This window comes from Carcharhinus amblyrhynchos, chromosome 32 (assembly GCF_965287045.1).
Source record: "Carcharhinus amblyrhynchos chromosome 32, sCarAmb.v2.hapA, whole genome shotgun sequence".
In the NCBI taxonomy this organism is placed as follows: domain Eukaryota; kingdom Metazoa; phylum Chordata; class Chondrichthyes; order Carcharhiniformes; family Carcharhinidae; genus Carcharhinus; species Carcharhinus amblyrhynchos.
This window is the reverse complement of record NC_137355.1, coordinates 23,028,079-23,050,413: the sequence shown is the minus strand read 5'-3', so window position 1 is coordinate 23,050,413 and position 22,335 is coordinate 23,028,079. Positions and strand designations below refer to the sequence as shown.

Below are 22,335 nucleotides of genomic sequence, written 5' to 3'. Positions count from 1 at the left end.
CTCTCACTGGGATCCAGTTCCTGAAGGTGCTGACTCTCACTGGGATCCAGTTCCTGAAGGTGCTGACTCTCACTGGGATCCAGTTCCTGAAGGTGCTGACTCTCACTGGGATCCAGTTCCTGAAGGTGCTGACTCTCACTGGGATCCAGTTCCTGAAGGTGCTGACTCTCACTGGGATCCAGTTCCTGAAGGTGCTGACTCTCACTGGGGTACATTTCCTGAAGGTGCTGACTCTCACTGGGATCCAGTTCCTGAAGGTGCTGACTCTCACTGGGATCCAGTTCCTGAAGGTGCTGACTCTCACTGGGATCCAGTTCCTGAAGGTGCTGACTCTCACTGGGATCCAGTTCCTGAAGGTGATGACTCTCACTGGGATCCAGTTCCTGAAGGTGCTGACTCTCGCTGGGATCCAGTTCCTGAAGGTGCTGACTCTCACTGGGATCCAGTTCCTGAAGGTGCTGACTCTCACTGGGGGACAGTTCCTGAAGGTGCTGACTCTCACTGGGATACAGTTCCTGAAGGTGCTGACTCTCACTGGGGGACAGTTCCTGAAGGTGTTGTGGATACAGATTTAACATATTTGATATAAGAACTACAGGGAAGATGAGGATAAAATATTTACACAATATGTGTTTCTGTTCAGGAATTAATCAGAAAAGATGCTAAAGCAGATTATGAATCACCAGGTAATTCAATAACAACTTTAAAAGGCAAAAATTTGCAGGACTACGGGAAGAAAGCAGGAAACTGAGACTAATTAAATAACTCTAAGAGCCAGCATGGATATGAACGAGTCAATTATCTCTATCAATCCTACATCATTCTGTAAGGCTATATGGATCAATCTTAGCTCAGGAAGGAATTTTGAATAAATTCATATCAAATGTCCACCTGATCAATTAATCACTCTTAAATTTTACTTGCTATAAATATATGAGTTCCAATTCTGGAATATATGTGTCAAGACATTCTCCCCCCTCACCAATCTCCAAGTCACACATTAACTACACACAGAATGCTACATCAATGACTATTTTCAATTGATTGCTAGTCTGTTCTCACCTACTGCCAAAATTACTGAGTGGTGACTGAACCTTTCAAGCCCTGTCCTAGTGGAAATGTCTCCGTGCCTCACAAAGCAGCAGCACTAAGAGCAACAGTTCAGCAGGTGGGTGAGCACAGGTTAGATCCCAACCCTCAGTATCCCAGAGTAAAGTTCTCATGCAGCTTAACTACTGCAGAACAAGAACTTTCTAAAACTTTGAGGTTGCAAGTGGTTTTAATATTCTACCCTAAATGTCGCACTGATCAGTAAAAAATTACCCACATCTGTAACACAGGGTCAGATTCCTGTCATTCCACACATTCTCGCATTATCACCATTCATCATACTCAGAGTTAAATATTCCCTGATGGATACCAGAAACCATTTCCAGAATCCAACTCCTTTCAGATTGGAAATCATTAAATTGCTCAAACATTAATTAACGTCTCTAATCACCGTACTAGTAATACATTGAGAGGAATGTGTTCCAATAAATAACCTTGTATTCAGATCAAGACACACAATTGTCTGGCACGGTGGCACAGTGGTTAGCACTGCTGTCTCACAGCGCCAAGGACCCAGGTTCGATTCCCGACATGGGTCACTGTCTGTGTGGAGTTTGCATGTTCTCCCCGTGTCTGTGTGGGTTTCATCTGGGTACTCCAGTTTCCTCCCACAGTCCAAAGATGTGCAGGTTAAGTGCATTGGCCGTGCTAAATTGCCCCCCAGTGTCAGGGTGACTTAGCTAGGTTAAATATGTGGAATTTCAGGGATAGGGCTTGGGTGGGATTGTGGTTGGTGCAGGCTCGATGGGCCGAATGGCCTCCTTCTGCACTGTAGGGATTCTATGATTAGCCATCACCGGACAGAGAGAATGTTAAACCTGACGCATTAACTCACACCAAAATCAAAAAAAATGGCTAGTCACAGCACATCACCTCCATTGTGAAGGGTGACAGTAAGTGTTAAATATATTTCATTTTAGCATTTCTCTCTTTTCATCCTTAGTGTTTTTCATATCTAGCTTTTGAAGCATTTCTTAGCCTTCCTGAATTTGAAGTTAAAATGCCAGGAATTCCCCTCATTGTTACTGTATCCATGAGAAGACAATGTTGAGACTGGAAATTGAAATCTAATAGCACAAGGTTGGAGTTTGCGATCATCGGCTATAAACCACAACAATCTTCAACTTCACAGGACTCCCTCCAACCAACACCATCTCCCTCATCCAGCACCACCACTCTCACCCTCAATTTTTATTTTTTAATTCACTTTTAGGATCCGGGTGTCACAGGCATTTATTGCCCATTCACAATTGCCCGTGAATTGTTTGGCTCGCTTGGCTATTATCAGAGAGCTGTTAAGAATCAACCAGATTGCTGTGGTTCTGGAGTTACATGTCAGCCAGACCAGGTAAGGATGGCAGATTTCCTTCCCTACAAGGCATGAGTGAACCGGATGAATTTTTATGACAACACAATGCTTTAGTGGTCACTGACAAGTCTAGATTTTTAATTACAGATTATTTATTGAATTTAAATTCCCCTAGCTGCCATGGTGGAACTCATATCTCAAATGTAATCAGTCTAGATCTCTGAATTACTAGTCCAGTAACATTATCACTCTACCACCGCTGCTGTGATATCTATAAAAGAGCCAGGTTCCATCAGCAGATTCTGTTGATTTGAGCCAAGGTAGCAACAACAGGCCACTGCAAAACCAATCAGCTGGAAATCCATACTCTCAATCTCATCAGGAACGCTTTCAGAAACATAGAGACTAGAAGTAGGCATAGGCCATTCAGCCCTTCGAGCCTGCCCAGTCACTGACTTTGATCACGGCTGATCATCGAATATCCTGATCCCCTCTTCCTCATAGAAAGTGGAAAGTTTTGAAGTTTGGGTGTGGAGAGGATCAGATAGTCAGTGACACAGTCAAATGGCCTGTTGCCATTCACTTTCTTAGAACATAGGTCATTTTTTGGCCTTTTAGCTAAGATCAAACATCAGATCGAGCCCAAGGTGGGGTGCAATGTCTTATCTTGTCAACTTGGATCTAGTTTGTCTCCTTGTGGGATCATGAGTTGAATTCAATTCGAATTTGAGTTTTTTTTTGGAACAAGCGAGGAAATGGATTCAGGGTTTGCCCGTTCATTCTGCGCACTGACTTTGTAACTTTAAGAAAGGAGTAACATTTTTTGTCAAATATGTCACTTGCGTGACATATTGGGTAATCTGGAACTCTGACCCCAGTGAGGGTCAGGAGATTGGAAAATAAACCTATACTCAGTATACTTTTCACTTTTACACGTGATAAATAAATGTGAAAGTATGACAAGAGTTACAACAGCAAGACCTCAATCAGACACCAACTAGGGAGCATTTAATTCTTTAAATTAAAACCTGTTCTGGAATTATAAAAGAATGGAGCGTGGATTTATCATCACCTCCTGCTGTGGTGTCCTGTGGAGATTTTACATTGTTTACACTTGACACATGGGTCAACAACATTTATACAGTGGACAATGAGGATGAAATTACAGTTTTGATTGTTGTTACTCACCTTTTGTGATCCAGATATTGTACGTTTAATGGAGGCACGCTTCATGGAGCCACTCATTTGCTTCAAGGAACTCGTCAACATTCTGATTCTTCAGTGGCCTCCTCGACTGGCTCACGCTGAACACATGTCCCCAAAGTGGGTTCAGATTACACCTGTACTGAACCAGTGGGTGCAGACACACAGTATAAAGGGAGGAAAATAAAAAGAGATGGCAGCAGACTGACAGACAGCTGTGCTAGAGTAATACAGAGAATGAATGGATCAAGGGAGCAGAGGACAATAACATCAGGTCCACTCTGCCCCCTCTATAATCAGGCTTAGAGAACAGCCTCTGAAAGCATGGAGATTTAGCAAATAGCGATTGGAGATAAATCTAGGTTGCAGGGCGGAGATTTTACACACACGCAGGAGTCAGATGGAAATAATTTATATTATCGAGATAAGAGTGACTGAACGAAGCAGATGGTCACCATTTGTTGGAATGTAGAGTTAGTATAATGATGGAGCAAGTGTTGGGAGCTGACCAGCACACTCCAGACTATTGCACAGTCCACAACAGAGATGGGCTTCAATGAAGAATTACAATTTACTGAACATTAATTTTAAAAATGCAGCATGTGGTATTACAGGAAAAATGTTTCCCATTGACATTGCACCCTTGTATCTGTACAATAATAGTCATATTGTAATCTCTCACTGCCTTAGACCATAAGAAGTAGGAGCAGAAAGAGGCTACTCAGCCCATCAAATCTGCTCTGCCATTCAATCATGGCTGATATTTTTCTCATCCCCATTCTCCTGACTTTTCCTCATAACCCTTGATCCCTTTATCAATAAAGAACCTATCTATCTCTGTCTTAAAGACACGCGATCACCTGGCCTCCACAACCATCTGTGGCAGAGAGTTCAACTCTTGATTGAGTGTTTTGAAAGATCAGTAGCAGCATCCCCATCTCATAGTCTCTGCTGCAGCTTGATTGTCCCAGCACAGAAATAGGCCATTCAGCCCATCAGGCTTCAACTAACTGGTTCCTCAGTGATAGGTTCATTACAGCATAAAAGGAGGCCATTCGGCCCACTAAGTCCATGACAGGCTGTACAAACCCACTCTTCCCATTCTCATTCCCCTTTAAAATTCCAGTTTAAAACCAATAGTACAATGAGCTTTCCAAAGGTTTGTGGATTCTGTTGGTATAGGAGTTTGTGGCTCAGAATTCCATGCTCACACCTTGTGTTAAAGAATTGGTTCCACTCTGTCTACTCTTCAATTTGATTTGATTTGATTTATTTTTGTCACATGTATTAACATACAGTGAAAAGTATTGTTTCTTCTGCACTATACAAAGCATACCGTTCATAGAGAAGAAAACAAGAGTGCAGAATGTAGTGTTACAGTCATAGCTATGGTGTAGAGAAAGATCAACTTAATGCAAGGTAAGTCCATTCAAAAGTCTGACAGCAGCAGGGAAGAAGTCGTTCTTGAGTTGGTTGGTACATGACCTCAGACTTTTGTATCTTTTTCCCAATGGAAGAAGGTGGAAGAGAGAATGTCCGGGGTCTGTGGGGTCCTTAATTATCCTGGCTGCTTTGCCGAGGCAGTGGGGAAGCGTAGACCGAGTCAACGGATGGGAGGCTGGTTTGCGTGACGGATTGGGCTACAATTTGTAGTTCCTTGCAGTCTTGGGCAGCAAATTTCCTTAGTCTTCTGAGAAAGTAGAGGCGTTGGTGGGCTTTCTTAACTATAGTGTCAGCATGGGGGGATACCAGGACAAGTTGTGGTTAATCTGGACATCTAAAAACTTGAAGCTCACGACCCTTTCTACTTCGTCCCTATTGATGCAGGCATGTTCTCCTTTACGCTTCCTGACATCAATACGATTTCCTTCATTTTGCTGACATTGAGAGAGAGATTATTGTTGTTGCACTAGTTCACCAGATTCTCTATCTCATTCCTGTACTCTGTCTCATCATTGTTTGAGATCCGACTCACTACAGTGGTGTTGTCGGCAAACTTGAAAATCGAGTTGGAGGGGAATTTGGCCACACAGTCAGAGGTGTATAAGTATAGTAGGAGGCTGAGAACACAGCCTTGTGGGGCACCGGTGTTGAGGATGATCGTGGAGGAGGTGTTGTTGCCAATCCTTACTGATTGTGGCCTGAGGGTTAGGAAGTCTAAGGTCCAGTTGCAGAGGGAGGTGCCGAGGCCCAGGCCACGGAGTTTGGAGATGAGTTTTGTGGGAGTAATAGTATTGAAGGCTGAACTGTAGTCAATAAATAGAAGTCTGACATAGGTGTCCTTGTTATCTAGGTGTTCCAGAGTTAAGTGCAGGGCCAGGGAGATGGCGTGTGCTGCTGACCTGTTGTGGAGTGATAGACAAACTGTAGTGGATCTAGGTAGTCCGGGAGGCTGGAATTAATTCATGCCAGCCTTTCAAAGCACTTCATAATGATGAATGTCAGAGCCAGAGATGAGGGGGATCAGGGTGATAGGGATCAGTTCAGGCACCTCAACTTTCCCACCATGCTTATCAATAAACCAAATGAAAGAAAAGGACGTTTATATCCAAGTTTGAAGAATAATTAGGAGGAACAGTAAGTTGCAGAAGTGAGAACAGGATGTCACAACAGGACATAAACAGAGAAAAGTAGTGGGCCAAATGGAGCTTAATGTAGGGAACTGCAAGTTTAGATTTAAGAAAGACAAATCATAATATTTTCTTAAAAAGGCAAATGACGAGGAATCAGAGGGGAACTAATGTCGGTGAATATGAATAAGATAGTGCAGGTACAAAATGTAAACAAACACCATAGATATTGGTCTTTATTCCAACACAATGGAATATAGAGAGAGGAAGTTAAATTTTAGTTGTGCTAAGTTCTGATTAGACCCCATCTTGAGTATTGCTTTCAGATCTGGGTACTGCACCTCAAAACCAATATAGCAAGGATTCCAGACCTGAAACGATTAAATAACGAGGTCAGTTTGAACAAACTTGGTTTTTATTATCTTAAGTTTAAAAGATTGAGGGAGATTGCATGGAGATGTTTAAAATGATAAAGTGGTTCACTGGGGCAGTTACAGAGAAATTTATTTCGTCTGGCGGAGCTGGGAACCGAGAACAAGGGAGCATCACCTTAAATTTCAAACTGGGATTTTCAGGACTGAGGTTATGAAAACCTTTTCACAAAATTATTGGAGAAATCTGATATTCTCTCTCCCAAACCGTTATGGCTGCTGGTGTCAATTAGAGCTGTCAAGGCTTAGATATGTGGCATTTTGTTAGTTTTAGGGATATGGAACAAAAATGGAAAGGCAATTCAGCTGTGATCTAATTTAATGTTTGTGGTGATTGTGCCTTTTTCATAGGATCATAGAATCCCTACAGTGCAGAAGGAGGCCATTCGGCCCATCGAGCCTGCCTGACCACAATCCCACCCAGGCCCTATTCCCCTAACCCCACTTATTCACCCTGCTAATCCCCTTGACATGAAGGGGCAATTTACCATGGCTAATCAACCTAACCCACACATCTTTGGAGTGTGGGAGGAAACCGGAGCACCCAGAAGAAACCCACACAGACACAGAGAGAACATGCAGACTCCACACAGACAGTGAGCCAAGAGCCATGTCCCTGGCACTGTGAGGCAGTAGTGCTAACCACTGTGCCATCGTGCAGCCCTTTTTGTTCAGTAACAAGTTTCTGAAAGTGCATCATTACATATTGGTGCTGGAGTGAGCCAGAGAAAGTAACAATACAAAAAGAGGCCATTCAGCCCATCATGTTGTTGCCAGCCATGAAAGAGAAGAAAGAAACCAGCCACTCATTTTAATTCCATTTTTCAGCACCTGATCTGGAACCTTGCAGGTACAGCATTTCAGATGTAGAAAGAGTTACTCTTAAATCAATCAAGCATTTCAGCCTCAATCACCAGCTTAGACTGCGAGTTCCCACCACCCCCTGGGTAAAAAAAACCTTTCCTCCTGTCTCCTCTAATCCTTCTACCAATCACCTTCACTCCATGTCTCCTGGCAGCTAAGGGAAACAGTTCTGTCCTGTTCACTCTACCTAGGCCTCTCATAATTTTGTACTCCTCAATTAGGTCACTCCTTGGCCTTTTCTATTCCAAGGGAAACAATCCTAGCCTGTCCAACCTCTCCTCATTGCAACAATTTTCGAGGTCTGTCAACATTCTTGTAAACCTCCTCTGCACTCTCTCCACAGCAATTATGTCCTTCCTGTAATGTGGTGACCAAAACTGTACACAATATTCCGACTGCAGTCTAACCAGCATTTTATACACTTCCATCATTACATTCCTGATTTTCTATTCAATCAAGGAACTCGCTTTCTTGATCACCTTGTCCACTTTGTGCTGCCACCTTCAGGGACCTGTGGACATGCACTCCAAGATTCCACACGTCCTCAATCTCTGTCTATACCTTCCCATTTATTCAGCATTCCCTTAGCTTTGTTGGCCCTTCCCAAATGCATTACCTCAGATTTTTGATCTGATTTGTTTTATTATTGTCACATGTATTAGCACACAGTGAAAAGTATTGTTTCTTCACTTGTTACTTCTCTGGCCATTCAACCAAACCATTACTTTCCTCAGCTCATTATTTTTAATTCAGGGTCTTATCTGAAATAAATAATAACACCCCTCAATAACAGACAGAGCAATACTACATGGCAATGAAACAAGCTTCCTAATATCATTCAGTATTTATATCTGTTCACATTAACATGAAGAAGCCCTCCAATCAATTTCTTTAAGTGCTTGAGTTTACAATTGGAGGATTGTTAATGCTGCATTATTGGACACATTTACAGCTGGACAGATCTTCAATCTCTCAGGGAATTAAGAATGGAAGGAAAGTGGAGTTAGAGCCAAGTCTAGCCATGATTGTATTCAACAACGAGCAGATTCAAAGGGTCGTGTGGGCTACCCACCCTTCCCACTATCTAACATTGTTTCGCAAAATTGATTGACATGAAGTTGGTTGAGGACTAGATCTGATGTAGTGTCTGAAAACAAGCCCCAAGTGTGACCACGCACATAACTATACTGCATAGGATGTGCACTTGACACAAATGGATTTAACTTGTTTCATTATTATAAAAATAACATTTAATCGATTAAATTAATCCCTCGAAAATGAGGTCATTGTGCTGATGAATATTTGAGAATGAAAGCCAGATATTTGATTTGATTATTTCCCAACACCCTCAGTTGTCTCAGCGCCGGGGGGGGCACCGGGTTCGTTGTCTCAGTGCCGGGGGGGCACCGGGTTCGTTGTCTCAGTGCCGGGGGGGGGGCACCGGGTTCGTTGTCTCAGCGCCGGGGGGGCACCGGGTTCGTTGTCTCAGTGCCGGGGGGGGGCACCGGGTTCGTTGTCTCAGTGCCGGGGGGGGGGCACCGGGTTCGTTGTCTCAGTGCCGGGGGGGGGCACCGGGTTCGTTGTCTCAGTGCCGGGGGGGGGCACCGGGTTCGTTGTCTCAGTGCCGGGGGGGGGCACCGGGTTCGTTGTCTCAGTGCCGGGGAGCGCTGGGTTCGTTGTCTCAGTGCCGGGGGGGGGGCACCGGGTTCGTTGTCTCAGTGCCGGGGGGGGGCACCGGGTTCGTTGTCTCAGTGCCGGGGGGGGGCACCGGGTTCGTTGTCTCAGTGCCGGGGGGGGGGCACCGGGTTCGTTGTCTCAGCGCCGGGGGGGGGCACCGGGTTTGTTGTCTCAGCGCCGGAGGGGGCGGGTTCGTTGTCTCAGCGCCGGGGGGGGCACCGGGTTCGTTGTCTCAGCGCCGGGGGGGGCACCGGGTTCGTTGTCTCAGCGCCGTGGGGGGGCGCTGGGTTTGTTGTCTCAGCGCCGGGGGGGGCACCGGGTTCGTTGTCTCAGCGCCGGGGGGGGGCACCGGGTTCGTTGTCTCAGCGCCGGGGGGGGCACCGGGTTCGTTGTCTCAGCGCCGGGGGGGGCACCGGGTTCGTTGTCTCAGTGCCGGGGGGGGCGGGTTCGTTGTCTCAGCGCCGGGGGGGGGCACCGGGTTTGTTGTCTCAGTGCCGGGGGGGGGCGGGTTCGTTGTCTCAGTGCCGGGGGGGGCGGGTTCGTTGTCTCAGCGCCGGGGGGGACACGCTGGGTTCGTTGTCTCAGTGCCGGGGGGGGGGCACCGGGTTCGTTGTCTCAGCGCCGGGGGGACACGCTGGGTTAGTTGTCTCAGTGCCGGGGGAGACACGCTGGGTTAGTTGTCTCAGTGCCGGGGGGGACACGCTGGGTTCGTTGTCTCAGTGCCGGGGGGGCACGCCGGGTTCGTTGTCTCAGCGCCGGGGGGGGCACGCTGGGTTAGTTGTCTCAGTGCCGGGGGGGACACGCTGGGTTCGTTGTCTCAGTGCCGGGGGGGACACGCCGGGTTCGTTGTCTCAGTGCCGGGGGGGCACGCCGGGTTCGTTGTCTCAGTGCCGGGGGGGACACGCTGGGTTCGTTGTCTCAGTGCCGGGGGGGACACGCTGGGTTCGTTGTCTCAGTGCCGGGGGGGACACGCTGGGTTCGTTGTCTCAGCGCCGGGGGGGGCACCGGGTTCGTTGTCTCAGCGCCGGGGGGGGCACCGGGTTCGTTGTCTCAGCGCCGGGGGGGGCGGGTTCGTTGTCTCAGTGCCGGGGGGGACACCGGGTTCGTTGTCTCAGCACCGGGGGGGGCACCGGGTTAGTTGTCTCAGTGCCGGGGGGGGCGCTGGGTTCGTTGTCTCAGTGCCGGGGGGGGCACCGGGTTAGTTGTCTCAGTGCCGGGGGGGCGCTGGGTTCGTTGTCTCAGTGCCGGGGGGGGCACCGGGTTCGTTGTCTCAGTGCCGGGGGGGGGGGGTTCGTTGTCTCAGCGCCGGGGGGGGGCACCGGGTTTGTTGTCTCAGTGCCGGGGGGGGGGCACCGGGTTCGTTGTCTCAGTGCCGGGGGGGGGGCGGGTTCGTTGTCTCAGCGCCGGGGGGGGCACCGGGTTCGTTGTCTCAGCGCCGGGGGGGGGCACCGGGTTCGTTGTCTCAGTGCCGGGGGGGGGGCGGGTTCGTTGTCTCAGCGCCGGGGGGGGTGCCGGGTTCGTTGTCTCAGTGCCGGGGGGACACGCTGGGTTAGTTGTCTCAGTGCCGGGGGGTGCCAGGTTAGTTGTCTCAGTGCCGGGGGGGGCACCGGGTTCATTGTCTCAGCGCCGGGGGGGTGCCGGGTTCGTTGTCTCAGTGCCGGGAGGGGGCGCTGGGTTCGTTGTCTCAGTGCCGGGGGGGGGCACCGGGTTCGTTGTCTCAGTGCCGGGGGGGGCGCTGGGTTCGTTGTCTCAGTGCCGGGGGGGTGCCGGGTTCGTTGTCTCAGTGCCGGGGGGGGCACCGGGTTAGTTGTCTCAGTGCCGGGGGGTGCCGGGTTAGTTGTCTCAGTGCCAGGGGGGGCGGGTTAGTTGTCTCAGTGCCGGGGGGGGGGCACCGGGTTCGTTGTCTCAGTGCCGGGGGGGGGGCACCGGGTTCGTTGTCTCAGTGCCGGGGGGGCGGGTTCGTTGTCTCAGCGCCGGGGGGGTGCCGGGTTCGTTGTCTCAGTGCCGGGGGGGGCGCTGGGTTCGTTGTCTCAGTGCCGGGGGGGGCACCGGGTTCGTTGTCTCAGTGCCGGGGGGGGCACCGGGTTCGTTGTCTCAGTGCCGGGGGGGGGCACCGGGTTCGTTGTCTCAGTGCCGGGGGGGCGGGTTCGTTGTCTCAGCGCCGGGGGGGGCACCGGGTTCGTTGTCTCAGCGCCGGGGGGGGGCGGGTTCGTTGTCTCAGTGCCGGGGGGGGCACCGGGTTCATTGTCTCAGCGCCGGGGGGGGGCGGGTTCGTTGTATCAGTGGCGGGAGGGGGCGCTGGGTTCGTTGTCTCAGTGCCGGGGGGGGGCACCGGGTTCGTTGTCTCAGTGCCGGGGGGGGGCACCGGGTTCGTTGTCTCAGTGCCGGGGGGGGGCACCGGGTTCGTTGTCTCAGTGCCGGGGAGCGCTGGGTTCGTTGTCTCAGTGCCGGGGGGGGGGCACCGGGTTCGTTGTCTCAGTGCCGGGGGGGGGCACCAGGTTCGTTGTCTCAGTGCCGGGGGGGCGGGTTCGTTGTCTCAGCGCCGGGGGGGGGCACCGGGTTCGTTGTCTCAGCGCCGGGGGGGGGCGGGTTCGTTGTCTCAGTGCCGGGGGGGGCACCGGGTTCATTGTCTCAGCGCCGGGGGGGTGCCGGGTTCGTTGTCTCAGTGCCGGGAGGGGGCGCTGGGTTCGTTGTCTCAGTGCCGGGGGGGGGCACCGGGTTCGTTGTCTCAGTGCCGGGGGGGGCGCTGGGTTCGTTGTCTCAGTGCCGGGGGGGTGCCGGGTTCGTTGTCTCAGTGCCGGGGGGGGCACCGGGTTAGTTGTCTCAGTGCCGGGGGGTGCCGGGTTAGTTGTCTCAGTGCCAGGGGGGGCGGGTTAGTTGTCTCAGTGCCGGGGGGGGGGCACCGGGTTCGTTGTCTCAGTGCCGGGGGGGGGGGCACCGGGTTCGTTGTCTCAGTGCCGGGGGGGCGGGTTCGTTGTCTCAGCGCCGGGGGGGTGCCGGGTTCGTTGTCTCAGTGCCGGGGGGGGCGCTGGGTTCGTTGTCTCAGTGCCGGGGGGGGGCACCGGGTTCATTGTCTCAGTGCCGGGGGGGCGGGTTCGTTGTCTCAGCGCCGGGGGGGGCACCGGGTTCGTTGTCTCAGCGCCGGGGGGGGGCGGGTTCGTTGTCTCAGTGCCGGGGGGGGCACCGGGTTCATTGTCTCAGCGCCGGGGGGGTGCCGGGTTCGTTGTCTCAGTGCCGGGAGGGGGCGCTGGGTTCGTTGTCTCAGTGCCGGGGGGGGGGCACCGGGTTCGTTGTCTCAGTGCCGGGGGGGCGCTGGGTTCGTTGTCTCAGCGCCGGGGGGGGTGCCGGGTTAGTTGTCTCAGTGCCGGGGGGGTGCCGGGTTCGTTGTCTCAGTGCCGGGGGGGGCGGGTTCGTTGTCTCAGTGCCGGGGGGGGGGGCACCGGGTTCGTTGTCTCAGTGCCGGGGGGGCGCTGGGTTCGTTGTCTCAGCGCCGGGGGGGGTGCCGGGTTCGTTGTCTCAGTGCCGGGGGGGCACCGGGTTAGTTGTCTCAGTGCCGGGGGGGGCGGGTTCGTTGTCTCAGTGCCGGGGGGGGGGCACCGGGTTCGTTGTCTCAGTGCCGGGGGGGGCACCGGGTTAGTTGTCTCAGTGCCGGGGGGGGGGCACCGGGTTAGTTGTCTCAGTGCCGGGGGGGGGGCACCGGGTTAGTTGTCTCAGTGCCGGGGGGGGGGCACCGGGTTAGTTGTCTCAGTGCCGGGGGGGGGCGGGTTCGTTGTCTCAGTGCCGGGAGGGGCGGGTTCGTTGTCTCAGTGCCGGGGGGGGGGCACCGGGTTCGTTGTCTCAGTGCCGGGGGGGGGGGCACCGGGTTAGTTGTCTCAGTGCCGGGGGGGGCGGGTTCGTTGTCTCAGTGCCGGGGGGTGCCGGGTTCGTTGTCTCAGTGCCGGGGGGCGCCGGGTTCGTTGTCTCAGTGCCGGGGGGGTGCTGGGTTAGTTGTCTCAGTGCCGGGGGGACACGCCGGGTTCGTTGTCTCAGTGCCGGGGGGGGGCACCAGGTTTGTTGTCTCAGTGCCGGGGGGTGCTGGGTTAGTTGTCTCAGTGCCGGGGGGGTGCTGGGTTAGTTGTCTCAGTGCCGGGGGGGACACGCTGGGTTAGTTGTCTCAGTGCCGGGGGGACACGCTGGGTTAGTTGTCTCAGTGCCGGGGGGGACACGCTGGGTTAGTTGTCTCAGTGCCGGGGGGACGCGCTGGGTTCGTTGTCTCAGTGCCGGGGGGTGCCGGGTTCGTTGTCTCAGTGCCGGGGGGTGCCGGGTTCGTTGTCTCAGTGCCGGGGGGACACGCTGGGTTCGTTGTCTCAGTGCCGGGGGGGGGTGCCGGGTTCGTTGTCTCAGTGCCGGGGGGTGCCGGGTTCGTTGTCTCAGTGCCGGGGGGTGCCGGGTTCGTTGTCTCAGTGCCGGGGGGGGGGGGGCGGGTTAGTTGTCTCAGTGCCGGGGGGTGCCGGGTTCGTTGTCTCAGTGCCGGGGGGGGGGGGCGGGTTAGTTGTCTCAGTGCCGGGGGGTGCCGGGTTCGTTGTCTCAGTGCCGGGGGGTGCCGGGTTCGTTGTCTCAGTGCCGGGGGGTGCCGGGTTTGTTGTCTCAGTGCCGGGGGGTGCCGGGTTAGTTGTCTCAGTGCCGGGGGGGCTGCCGGGTTAGTTGTCTCAGTGCCGGGGGGGGTGCCGGGTTAGTTGTCTCAGTGCCGGGGGGACGCGCTGGGTTCGTTGTCTCAGTGCCGGGGGGTGCCGGGTTCGTTGTCTCAGTGCCGGGGGGTGCTGGGTTCGTTGTCTCAGTGCCGGGGGGACACGCTGGGTTCGTTGTCTCAGTGCCGGGGGGGGGTGCCGGGTTCGTTGTCTCAGTGCCGGGGGGTGCCGGGTTCGTTGTCTCAGTGCCGGGGGGTGCCGGGTTCGTTGTCTCAGTGCCGGGGGGTGCCGGGTTCGTTGTCTCAGTGCCGGGGGGGGGGGGCGGGTTAGTTGTCTCAGTGCCGGGGGGTGCCGGCTTCGTTGTCTCAGTGCCGGGGGGTGCCGGGTTCGTTGTCTCAGTGCCGGGGGGTGCCGGGTTTGTTGTCTCAGTGCCGGTGGGTGCCGGGTTAGTTGTCTCAGTGCCGGGGGGGGTGCCGGGTTAGTTGTCTCAGTGCCGGGGGGGGTGCCGGGTTAGTTGTCTCAGTGCCGGGGGGGGTGCCGGGTTAGTTGTCTCAGTGCCGGGGGGTGCCGGGTTAGTTGTCTCAGTGCCGGGGGGGGGTGCCGGGTTAGTTGTCTCAGTGCCGGGGGGGGTGCCGGGTTAGTTGTCTCAGTGCCGGGGGGTGCCGGGTTCGTTGTCTCAGTGCCGGGGGGGGGTTCCGGGTTAGTTGTCTCAGTGCCGGGGGGACACGCTGGGTTAGTTGTCTCAGTGCCGGGGGGTGCCGGGTTAGTTGTCTCAGTGCCGGGGGGTGCTGGGTTCGTTGTCCCAGTGCCGGGGGGACACGCCGGGTTCGTTGTCTCAGTGCTGCGGAGCTGCACTCTGTATCTGACAATACAACACAGATTCAGCAGCAACCCTGAAGAGTAAAGCTGCATCATTACTTTATGCATTTTCTGGTCAGATTTTAGAAATTTCTCCAGTCCAGAACGTTTTGGACCAAACCACTTATGGATTTTGGAATTTTCTGGGTTATAGAATGTTAGTTTCTTTAATTGCAAGTATGTGAACCCAAAAACACCTTGGATATAAATATTTTCCTGAAGCATAAAATATCAATAAAACAATATAAAGAAGTAATAAAAATGTTTTTTACTTATCCAAATACTGTACCATCCATGTTTCATGATACCATCCATCACTCCCAAAGTAGGATTAGAAAATGATGGCAAGATATTGAGGGAATACTTGGGTCTGGACAACTGGTTGTTCCGAATGATTGATTTTCATACTGGAGTATATTATCTAAATAGGGGGAGAGTAAAATAAGAGCTCATGGTATTGGGGTAATATATTCCCATGGATGATTTTGCTAACAGGGATAAAGAGTATGGATAAATGGGTCTTTTTTTGGATTGAGAAGATGTAACAAGTGGTGTACCAACAGGGATCAGTGCTAGAGCCTCTACTGTTTACAAATTTATATGAATCACTTAGAGGAAAGGATCAAATGTCTGGTTGCTAACTTTGCTGATGACATAAAGATAGATAGAAAAGTAAGTTGTGAAGAGGACATAAGGAGTCTCCAAAAGAACACACGTAGTTCAAGTGAGTGGACCAAACATTGGCAGATGGAGTAAAAAAATGTCAACTTATCCACTTTGGCAAGAAGAATAGACAAATAGCATACTATTTAAATGGAGAAAGATTGCAAAACTCAGAGGTACAGAGGGATCTGAGTGTCCTGAGACATGTTAGTACGTAAGTGCAGCAAGCGATTCAGAAGGCAAATTAATGTCATTATTTATTACATGCAGAATGGAATATTAAATCAGGAATGTTTTGTTACAGTTGTTCTTATACAGGAGGTTGATGAGACCACATCTAGAGTACTGCATCCAGTATTGGTCTCAGTATTTAAGAAAGGATATAAATACTTTAGAAGTAATTTAGAGGTTTATTTGACTGATACCTGGGATGAGAGGGGTAATCTTTTGAAGAGAGGCTGAACAGATTGGGCCTGTAGTCATTGGAGTTTAGAAGATTGAGAGGTGACCTTATTAAAACATAGAAAATCCTGAGGGGTTTGACAAAGTGAATGTTGAAAGGATGATTGCCTTTTGGGGGAGAGATTAGAACTAAGGCAGATCGTTTGAAAATAAAGGGGTCTCCCATTAAAGACGGAGATTAGGACAAAATTTTTCTCTCAAAGGGTTGCGAATCTTTGGAACTCTCTTCCCTAGAGTTTAAGTTTATTTATTAGTGTCACAAGTAGGCTTACATTAACACTGCAATGAAGTTACTGTGAAAATCCCCTAGCTGCCACATTCTGGCACCTGTTCAGGTACACTGAAGATGAATTTAGCATGGCCAATGCACCCAACCAGCACGTCTTTCCGACTCTGGGAGGAAACCAGAGCACTCGGAGAAAACCCATGCAGACACAGGGAGAATGTGCAAACTCCACACAGACAACGACCCAAGCCAGGAATCGAACCCAGGTCCCTGGTGCTATGAGGCAGCAGTGCTAACCACTGTGCCACCATGTGGCAAGGTCACTAAACAACTTTCAAGGTAGAGGTAAATAGATTCTGGACTAAAAAGAGTGTCAAAGCTTTTTAACATTAAGCAGAATGTAGAGTTGAGACCACGGTATCGTATTGAATGGTGAAGCAGGCCGAAGGGCCTGAATGGCCTATTCCTGCTATTAATTCATATGTTCACTGTTACAGAAAGGAAAGAATTAAACAGATGATGTGGGGGTGAGGGGCATGTGCATAGCTGTGACCAGGGAGGATTGAAAGGTTGCAAAGATTGACCTCAATCCTCCGTAACTGCTGAGAGGGAAAACAGTCAACCTTGGTTCCTGCTCCTGGTCTATATCCAGTGACCCCGAACAGAAAGTGCATGTGTTGGGGGCATCAGGTGAGACAAAGTGAATAGTCCATGTCTCCTGTGGTCTAATATTGTGCTGATGCTGACTGTCCAGGTTCATACAGGAAGAATTGTCTCGAATGGCGTGGCATCAGGAATTGTACAACCCCATTCCAGTGAGACTCTATCACCAGAGAATGGGGGAAAAGGAGGGGGGAAGAAAATTTAATATGGAAGAGGATAATTGACCCCAAGTTCATTCTGAAAGTAAAGTCAGGGTGTGGGGTTTTTTTGGTTAAATGTAGACACAGAACAGACGCAAATATGAAATAATTAAAGTTGAAATTTGACGCTATGCCTCCAGCTGTTCTAGGAGTTAATTGGAGATTACAAAATCCAAGCTGTTTTATTTGCAATTACAATCCTTTCATTCCATCAATCCTCGAAAAATCACTGACACTGCACTAGCTCCACCTACACCTCACCAAACCCAGCGAGTGGAAGTCTATTAGAAGGAATCAAAAAGGTTTTATCGGATTTTTAACCAGTAAATTGTCCAAATGAGAAGACATGTGGATTGGTCAGTGAGAATCTCTGCTCCATATTCCTGGCCAAAGCCTCCTCACTGTCAGATTCCTACCCCCTGCTCACTGCATGACCAATAACAGAACAGATCCTGAACATTTTCACGTGTGGAATCCTGCTTGACCTTGTAGATAAGAGGATTGGGATAAATTTGTTTTAAGCCCCAAAATCTAATGGCATAGGACAGCTGCTGTGTGTGTGCTGCGCTCCAGTAACTCAGACACAACTGGAAAGGAACAGAATGTGAAAACCACAATGCCTGGAGCCACACACAATCCAGACTGGTGTTACTTTGATGAAGATATCTGTTCTGAGTAGATGAATAATTTGATTCCTGACAACTCCCCCCACCCACCCTTACCCCCATCTCGGAGTCCCATGTACCACTCCCCATCACCTCCCCCAGTGGGTGCTGACCAATTACTGATCTGGGCTCGACACTCCAGCTGATCCACAACCTGCCCTCACCAGCATCAACCCTACATCTGGAGTCACTGGGTAACAAAGAAAGGAGGATTTGCATTTGTATAGCACCATGCATAATCACAGCACATTCCCAAAGGACTTTACACCCAATGAAGTACTTTTGAAATGAAGTCACTATTGTAAGATAGGAAACTTGGCTGCCAGTTTAAGCACAGCCAGATGCCACATGCAGACATGCAATAATGATCAAATAATCTGCTTTTGGGATGTTGTTGAATAATAAACATTGGCCAGGGCACCAGGGATAGCCCCCAGTTCTGCTTCAAATTAGCAATGTACAAACTTTTACATCCACGCAAGAGGGAAGATAGATCTCAGTTTAACAACTTATCCAAAAGGTAGACCTTTTACCAATGCAGTACTCCCTCAGCACCGTCCCTCCTACAGCGCAGCACTCCCTCAGTACTGACCCTCTGACAGTGCGGCACTCCCTCAGTACTGACCCTCTGACAGTGCGGCACTCCCTCAGCACCGTCCCTCCTACAGTGCAGCACTCCCTCAGCACTGACCCTCCTACAGCGCAGCACTCCCTCAGCACTGACCCTCTGACAGTGTGGCACTCCCTCAGCACTGACCCTCTGACAGTGCGGCACTCCCTCAGCACTGACCCTCTGACAGTGCAGCGCTCCCTCAGCACTGACCCCCTGACAGAGCGGCGCTCCCTCAGCACTGACCCTCTGACAGTGCGGCACTCCCTCAGCACTGACCCCCTGACAGTGCGGCGCTCCCTCAGCACTGACCCCCTGACAGTGTGGCACTCCCTCAGCACTGACCCCCTGACAGTGTGGCACTCCCTTAGCACTGACCCTCTGACAGTGCGGCACACCCTCAGCACCGACCCCCTGACAGTGCTGCACTCCTTCAGCACTGACCCCCTGACAGTGCGGCACTCCCTCAGCACTGACCCTCTGACAGCGCGGTACTCCCTCAGCACTGACTCTCTGACAGCACGGCACACCCTCAGCACCGACCCCCTGACAGTGCGGCACTCCTTCAGCACTGACCCTCTGACAGTGCGGCACTCCCTCAGCACTGACCCTCTGACAGTGCCCTTAGTACTAGACAGGAGTTTCAGTTTACATTTTGGGAGTCTCAGCAGTTGAATCCAGAATCTTTCATTTTATCTGTGAGACTGCTACCCACTGAGATTTATGTGAGATTCCTACCTCCCTGAGCCATGAGAAAAGAAAGAGAAGCAGGAATCCCGGCTGATTGCATTTCCTGATTTCTAGCCTCAGAGGGATGCAAGTTACCTGTATCCACCATCACCAGAGGTGTGAGTGCTTCTTCAGCACTGAACAAAACTATAACCCAAGGTCCTTGTGGTCTGTTTCTCACTCACTCACTGAGCTGCTGGGAGGTTGGGGACTGAAGAAACATGAATTGTGAAAGGAGCATTATACATGCAAGTTAATAAATCTGTTCAAGCTGCCAACACAACCCTTCCCAAACAGCACGTGTTTCCAGACAGTCCCTTGCAAAACATCCTGTGTACTTTTCAGCCTTCCCTATAATTTAGATTCTATTTAAATCTCTCATTAGTCTATTCAGAGATTACCAGCAAGGATCTTACCTTGTCCGATGCAGCAAGACAACAAAGGCCCCAGCTCCAAACCTTGATGTGTGGGGTTAATGAACTCTAGTCTTTAGGAGAAGTCTGTATTTTTAACACTTGTCCCTGTGATATTCTCGTCACAACAAATTACAGAATCGCAGCCCTGGTGCCTGTGAATCGCAGATCCCACCTCCACTTACTTGAAATAACTTTAAATCCTTAAGATAACAGCTGTGAATGATAGACAGGACGACATGATCAGAGCTGAGGGAAAATTCTTCTTCATCTAATCTCTGGTCAGATTGCAGCTTTACAACTGCAAGCTCTGTCCTGGGGCTGAACAGAACAAGTGGACACCAAAACTAGTCTGTCCTCTTCATTATAACGTGGAGATGCCGGCGTTGGACTGGGGTGGGCACAGTAAGAAGTCTCTCAACAACAGGTTCAAGTCCAACAGGTTTATTTGGTAGCACGAGCTTTCGGGGTTTGCCCCCCCCCGAAAGCTTGTCGGTTTACTATCAAATAAACCAGTTAGACTTTAACCAAGTGTTATGAGGCTTCTTACTCTCTTCATTATAAACAGAACAGTTAAAATATAACCATCTTCTTTCTCCCTGTTTTACCTCATCTCCTGCTCTCTTGACATTTTCCCACCTCATCTCCCAGGAAGGCTGATTTGCTGAGCTTTGGATTCCCAGTCGGTGGATTCACATTCATACCACAAACTCACTACCACTCCTCAAATCTGAACCTAATTTCTTTTTATTATTCAGTCACGGGGCATGGGCGTCACTGGCTGGCCAGCATTTATTGCCCATCCCTAGTTGCCCCCCCCGAGAAGGTGGTGGTGAGCTGCCTTCTTGAATCGCTGCAGTCCACGTGCTGTGGGTTGACCCACAATACCATTAGGGAGGGAATTCCAGAATTTTGACCCAGCGACTGCAAAGGTATTCCCAAGTCAGGAACTTGCGTGGCTTGGAGGGGTGGTCTTCCCATGTATCTGCTGCTCTTGTCCTATTGAGTGTCAGAGGCAGCCTCCATAACTAGCTCAATCATCTGCTCATTCGATGTTCACAAAATCAGCAAGCCAGTCTCAGTATTTGAAAAGATAAAAGGCAGATTACATTTTGAATGTGGACCCTTCAAAACTGAAGCTGAAAGGTGAATAGAGATTTTATTCAGGTTTGAAGAAGAGAAAGCCAGGAAGGGTAGAGTTAAAAGATTAATCAATTTGGCAGAGGGTATTAATGGGTTAAATAAACAGCTGAATTGACCATTGTTGACACAAGAACAAAAAGTGCTGGAAAAACTCGGCAGGACTGGTAGCATGTACGGAGAGAGAAATTAGAGTTAATATTTTGAGAGAGTTGACTTCCTCAGAGCTAAAGAGAGGAGTGATGGATTATATATTGTATAAAAGGGAGTTTAATGGCTGGAGTAAAGTAAAAGGTCAGTGATTGGAGGGAGCTTGGAGAGATTGCAACAAAGATGTGTAGGTCATGGATACTGTTGTTGAGTTTTACTAGGAGTTACAAGGAGTTCCTCTGCACAAAGTTTAGTTCGATAATCTCCAACTGCGATCCAGCGGACTGCTGTGTCTTGGATCTCGAGCTTCGAGTGCTGTTGGAGCTGTTCTCAAACAAGTAAGTGAAGAGTATTACATTGCCCATGTGACTTGTACCTGATAAGGTAGTGGATGGACTTTGGGGAAACAGGAAATTCAATGATCAGCCGTGATCACAATGAATGGCAGAGCAGGCTCAAAGGGCCGAATGGCCTACTCAAGCTTCTAGTTTCTGGGAGTTATTTGCTGCAGATTTCCACAGCCTCTGATCTGCTCTGGTAGCCCCAGTATTTATACAGCTCATCCAGTTCAGTTTCTGGTCAATGGTAACCCCTAGGATGTTGATAATGGGGGATTCAGCAATGTAATGTCATTGAATGTCATGGGGAAATGGTTTGATTCTCTCTTGTTGGAGATGGCCATTAGGGTTAGTCATGGTGGTCTCTAGGTGACACAAATGTTTCCTATCACTTATTAGCCCAAGTCTGAATGTTGTTTAAGTTTTGCTGCATATAGATATGGACTGCTTCATTGTCTGAGCAATTACAAATGGTATTATGCAATTATCAGTGTACGTCTCAATGCGCAATCCACATCCAGTACCAAAGAAAAGCCCAGATAGAATGCCTTAATGACTATCGGGCGGAGGCTCTGACATCCATCATTATGAAGTGCTTCGAAAAGTTAGTCATGGCACGAATCAATTCCTGCCTCCCCGACTGCCTGCATCCACTACAGTTCACCTATCGCTGCAACAGGTCCACAGGAGACACATCTCCCTGGCCCTGCACTCTGCCCTGGAACACCCAGATAACAAAGACATCTATGTCAGACTCCTATTTATTGACAATACTAATATTCAACACCATTATTCCTACTAAATTCATCCCCAAACTCCATGGCCTAGGGCTCAGCTCCTCCCTCTGCAACCAGATCCTCAACTTCCTAACCCACAGACCGCAGTCACTGAGGATAGGCAACAACCATGATCATCCTCAACACCGGTGCTCCACGAGGCCGCATCCGAGAGCTGCCTCATTGCTGTGTAGGTGCTGCAGGGTGGCACTATCAATGGCACATTCCATCACTTTACTGATGGCCAAGAATAAACCCATGGGGCAATGATTGGCCAGTCTGGATTGTTTGTGCTTTTGTGGACAGGCTACAACTGGCCAATTTTCCATATTATCGGATAGAGGCTTGTAGAGGTACTGAAACATTTTAACTCGGGGCACAGCAGGTTATCAGGCCCATAGACTTTGCAGCATCCAAGGCCCTTCAGCTGTTTCTTGATGTTTATGCATCCTTTCACATAACGTGCATGTTGCTGGAAAGGCCATCATTTGTTGTCCCTGAACTGAGTGTTTGCTCATTGTCACCACATTGCTGTGGGTCTAGAGACACGTGTAGGCCAGAGTGGGTAAGGACGGCACATTTCCTTCCCTCAGGATATTAATGAACCAGGT

The 22,335-nt window shown here is 50.7% G+C and overlaps 1 protein-coding gene across 6 annotated transcripts in view; it reads right to left on the bottom strand.

Annotated features, from left to right (window-relative positions):
* trpm1a (transient receptor potential cation channel, subfamily M, member 1a) overlaps positions 1 to 19,518 on the bottom strand; it is a 97,413-nt gene extending 77,895 nt beyond the window's left edge. For 3 of the 6 annotated variants that reach the window (XM_080216149.1, XM_080216150.1, XM_080216151.1), the window contains exon 1: positions 3,608 to 4,088. In XM_080216149.1, the coding sequence (XP_080072275.1) occupies positions 3,608 to 3,688 (81 nt within the window). In that variant the 5' untranslated portion in view covers positions 3,689 to 4,088. Of the gene's footprint in view, positions 1 to 3,607; positions 4,089 to 19,323 lie in introns of those variants that run through there. The other 3 variants (XM_080216143.1, XM_080216144.1, XM_080216145.1) reach the window with 3 other exon arrangements.
* Between the last annotated feature and the right edge of the window lie 2,817 nt (positions 19,519 to 22,335).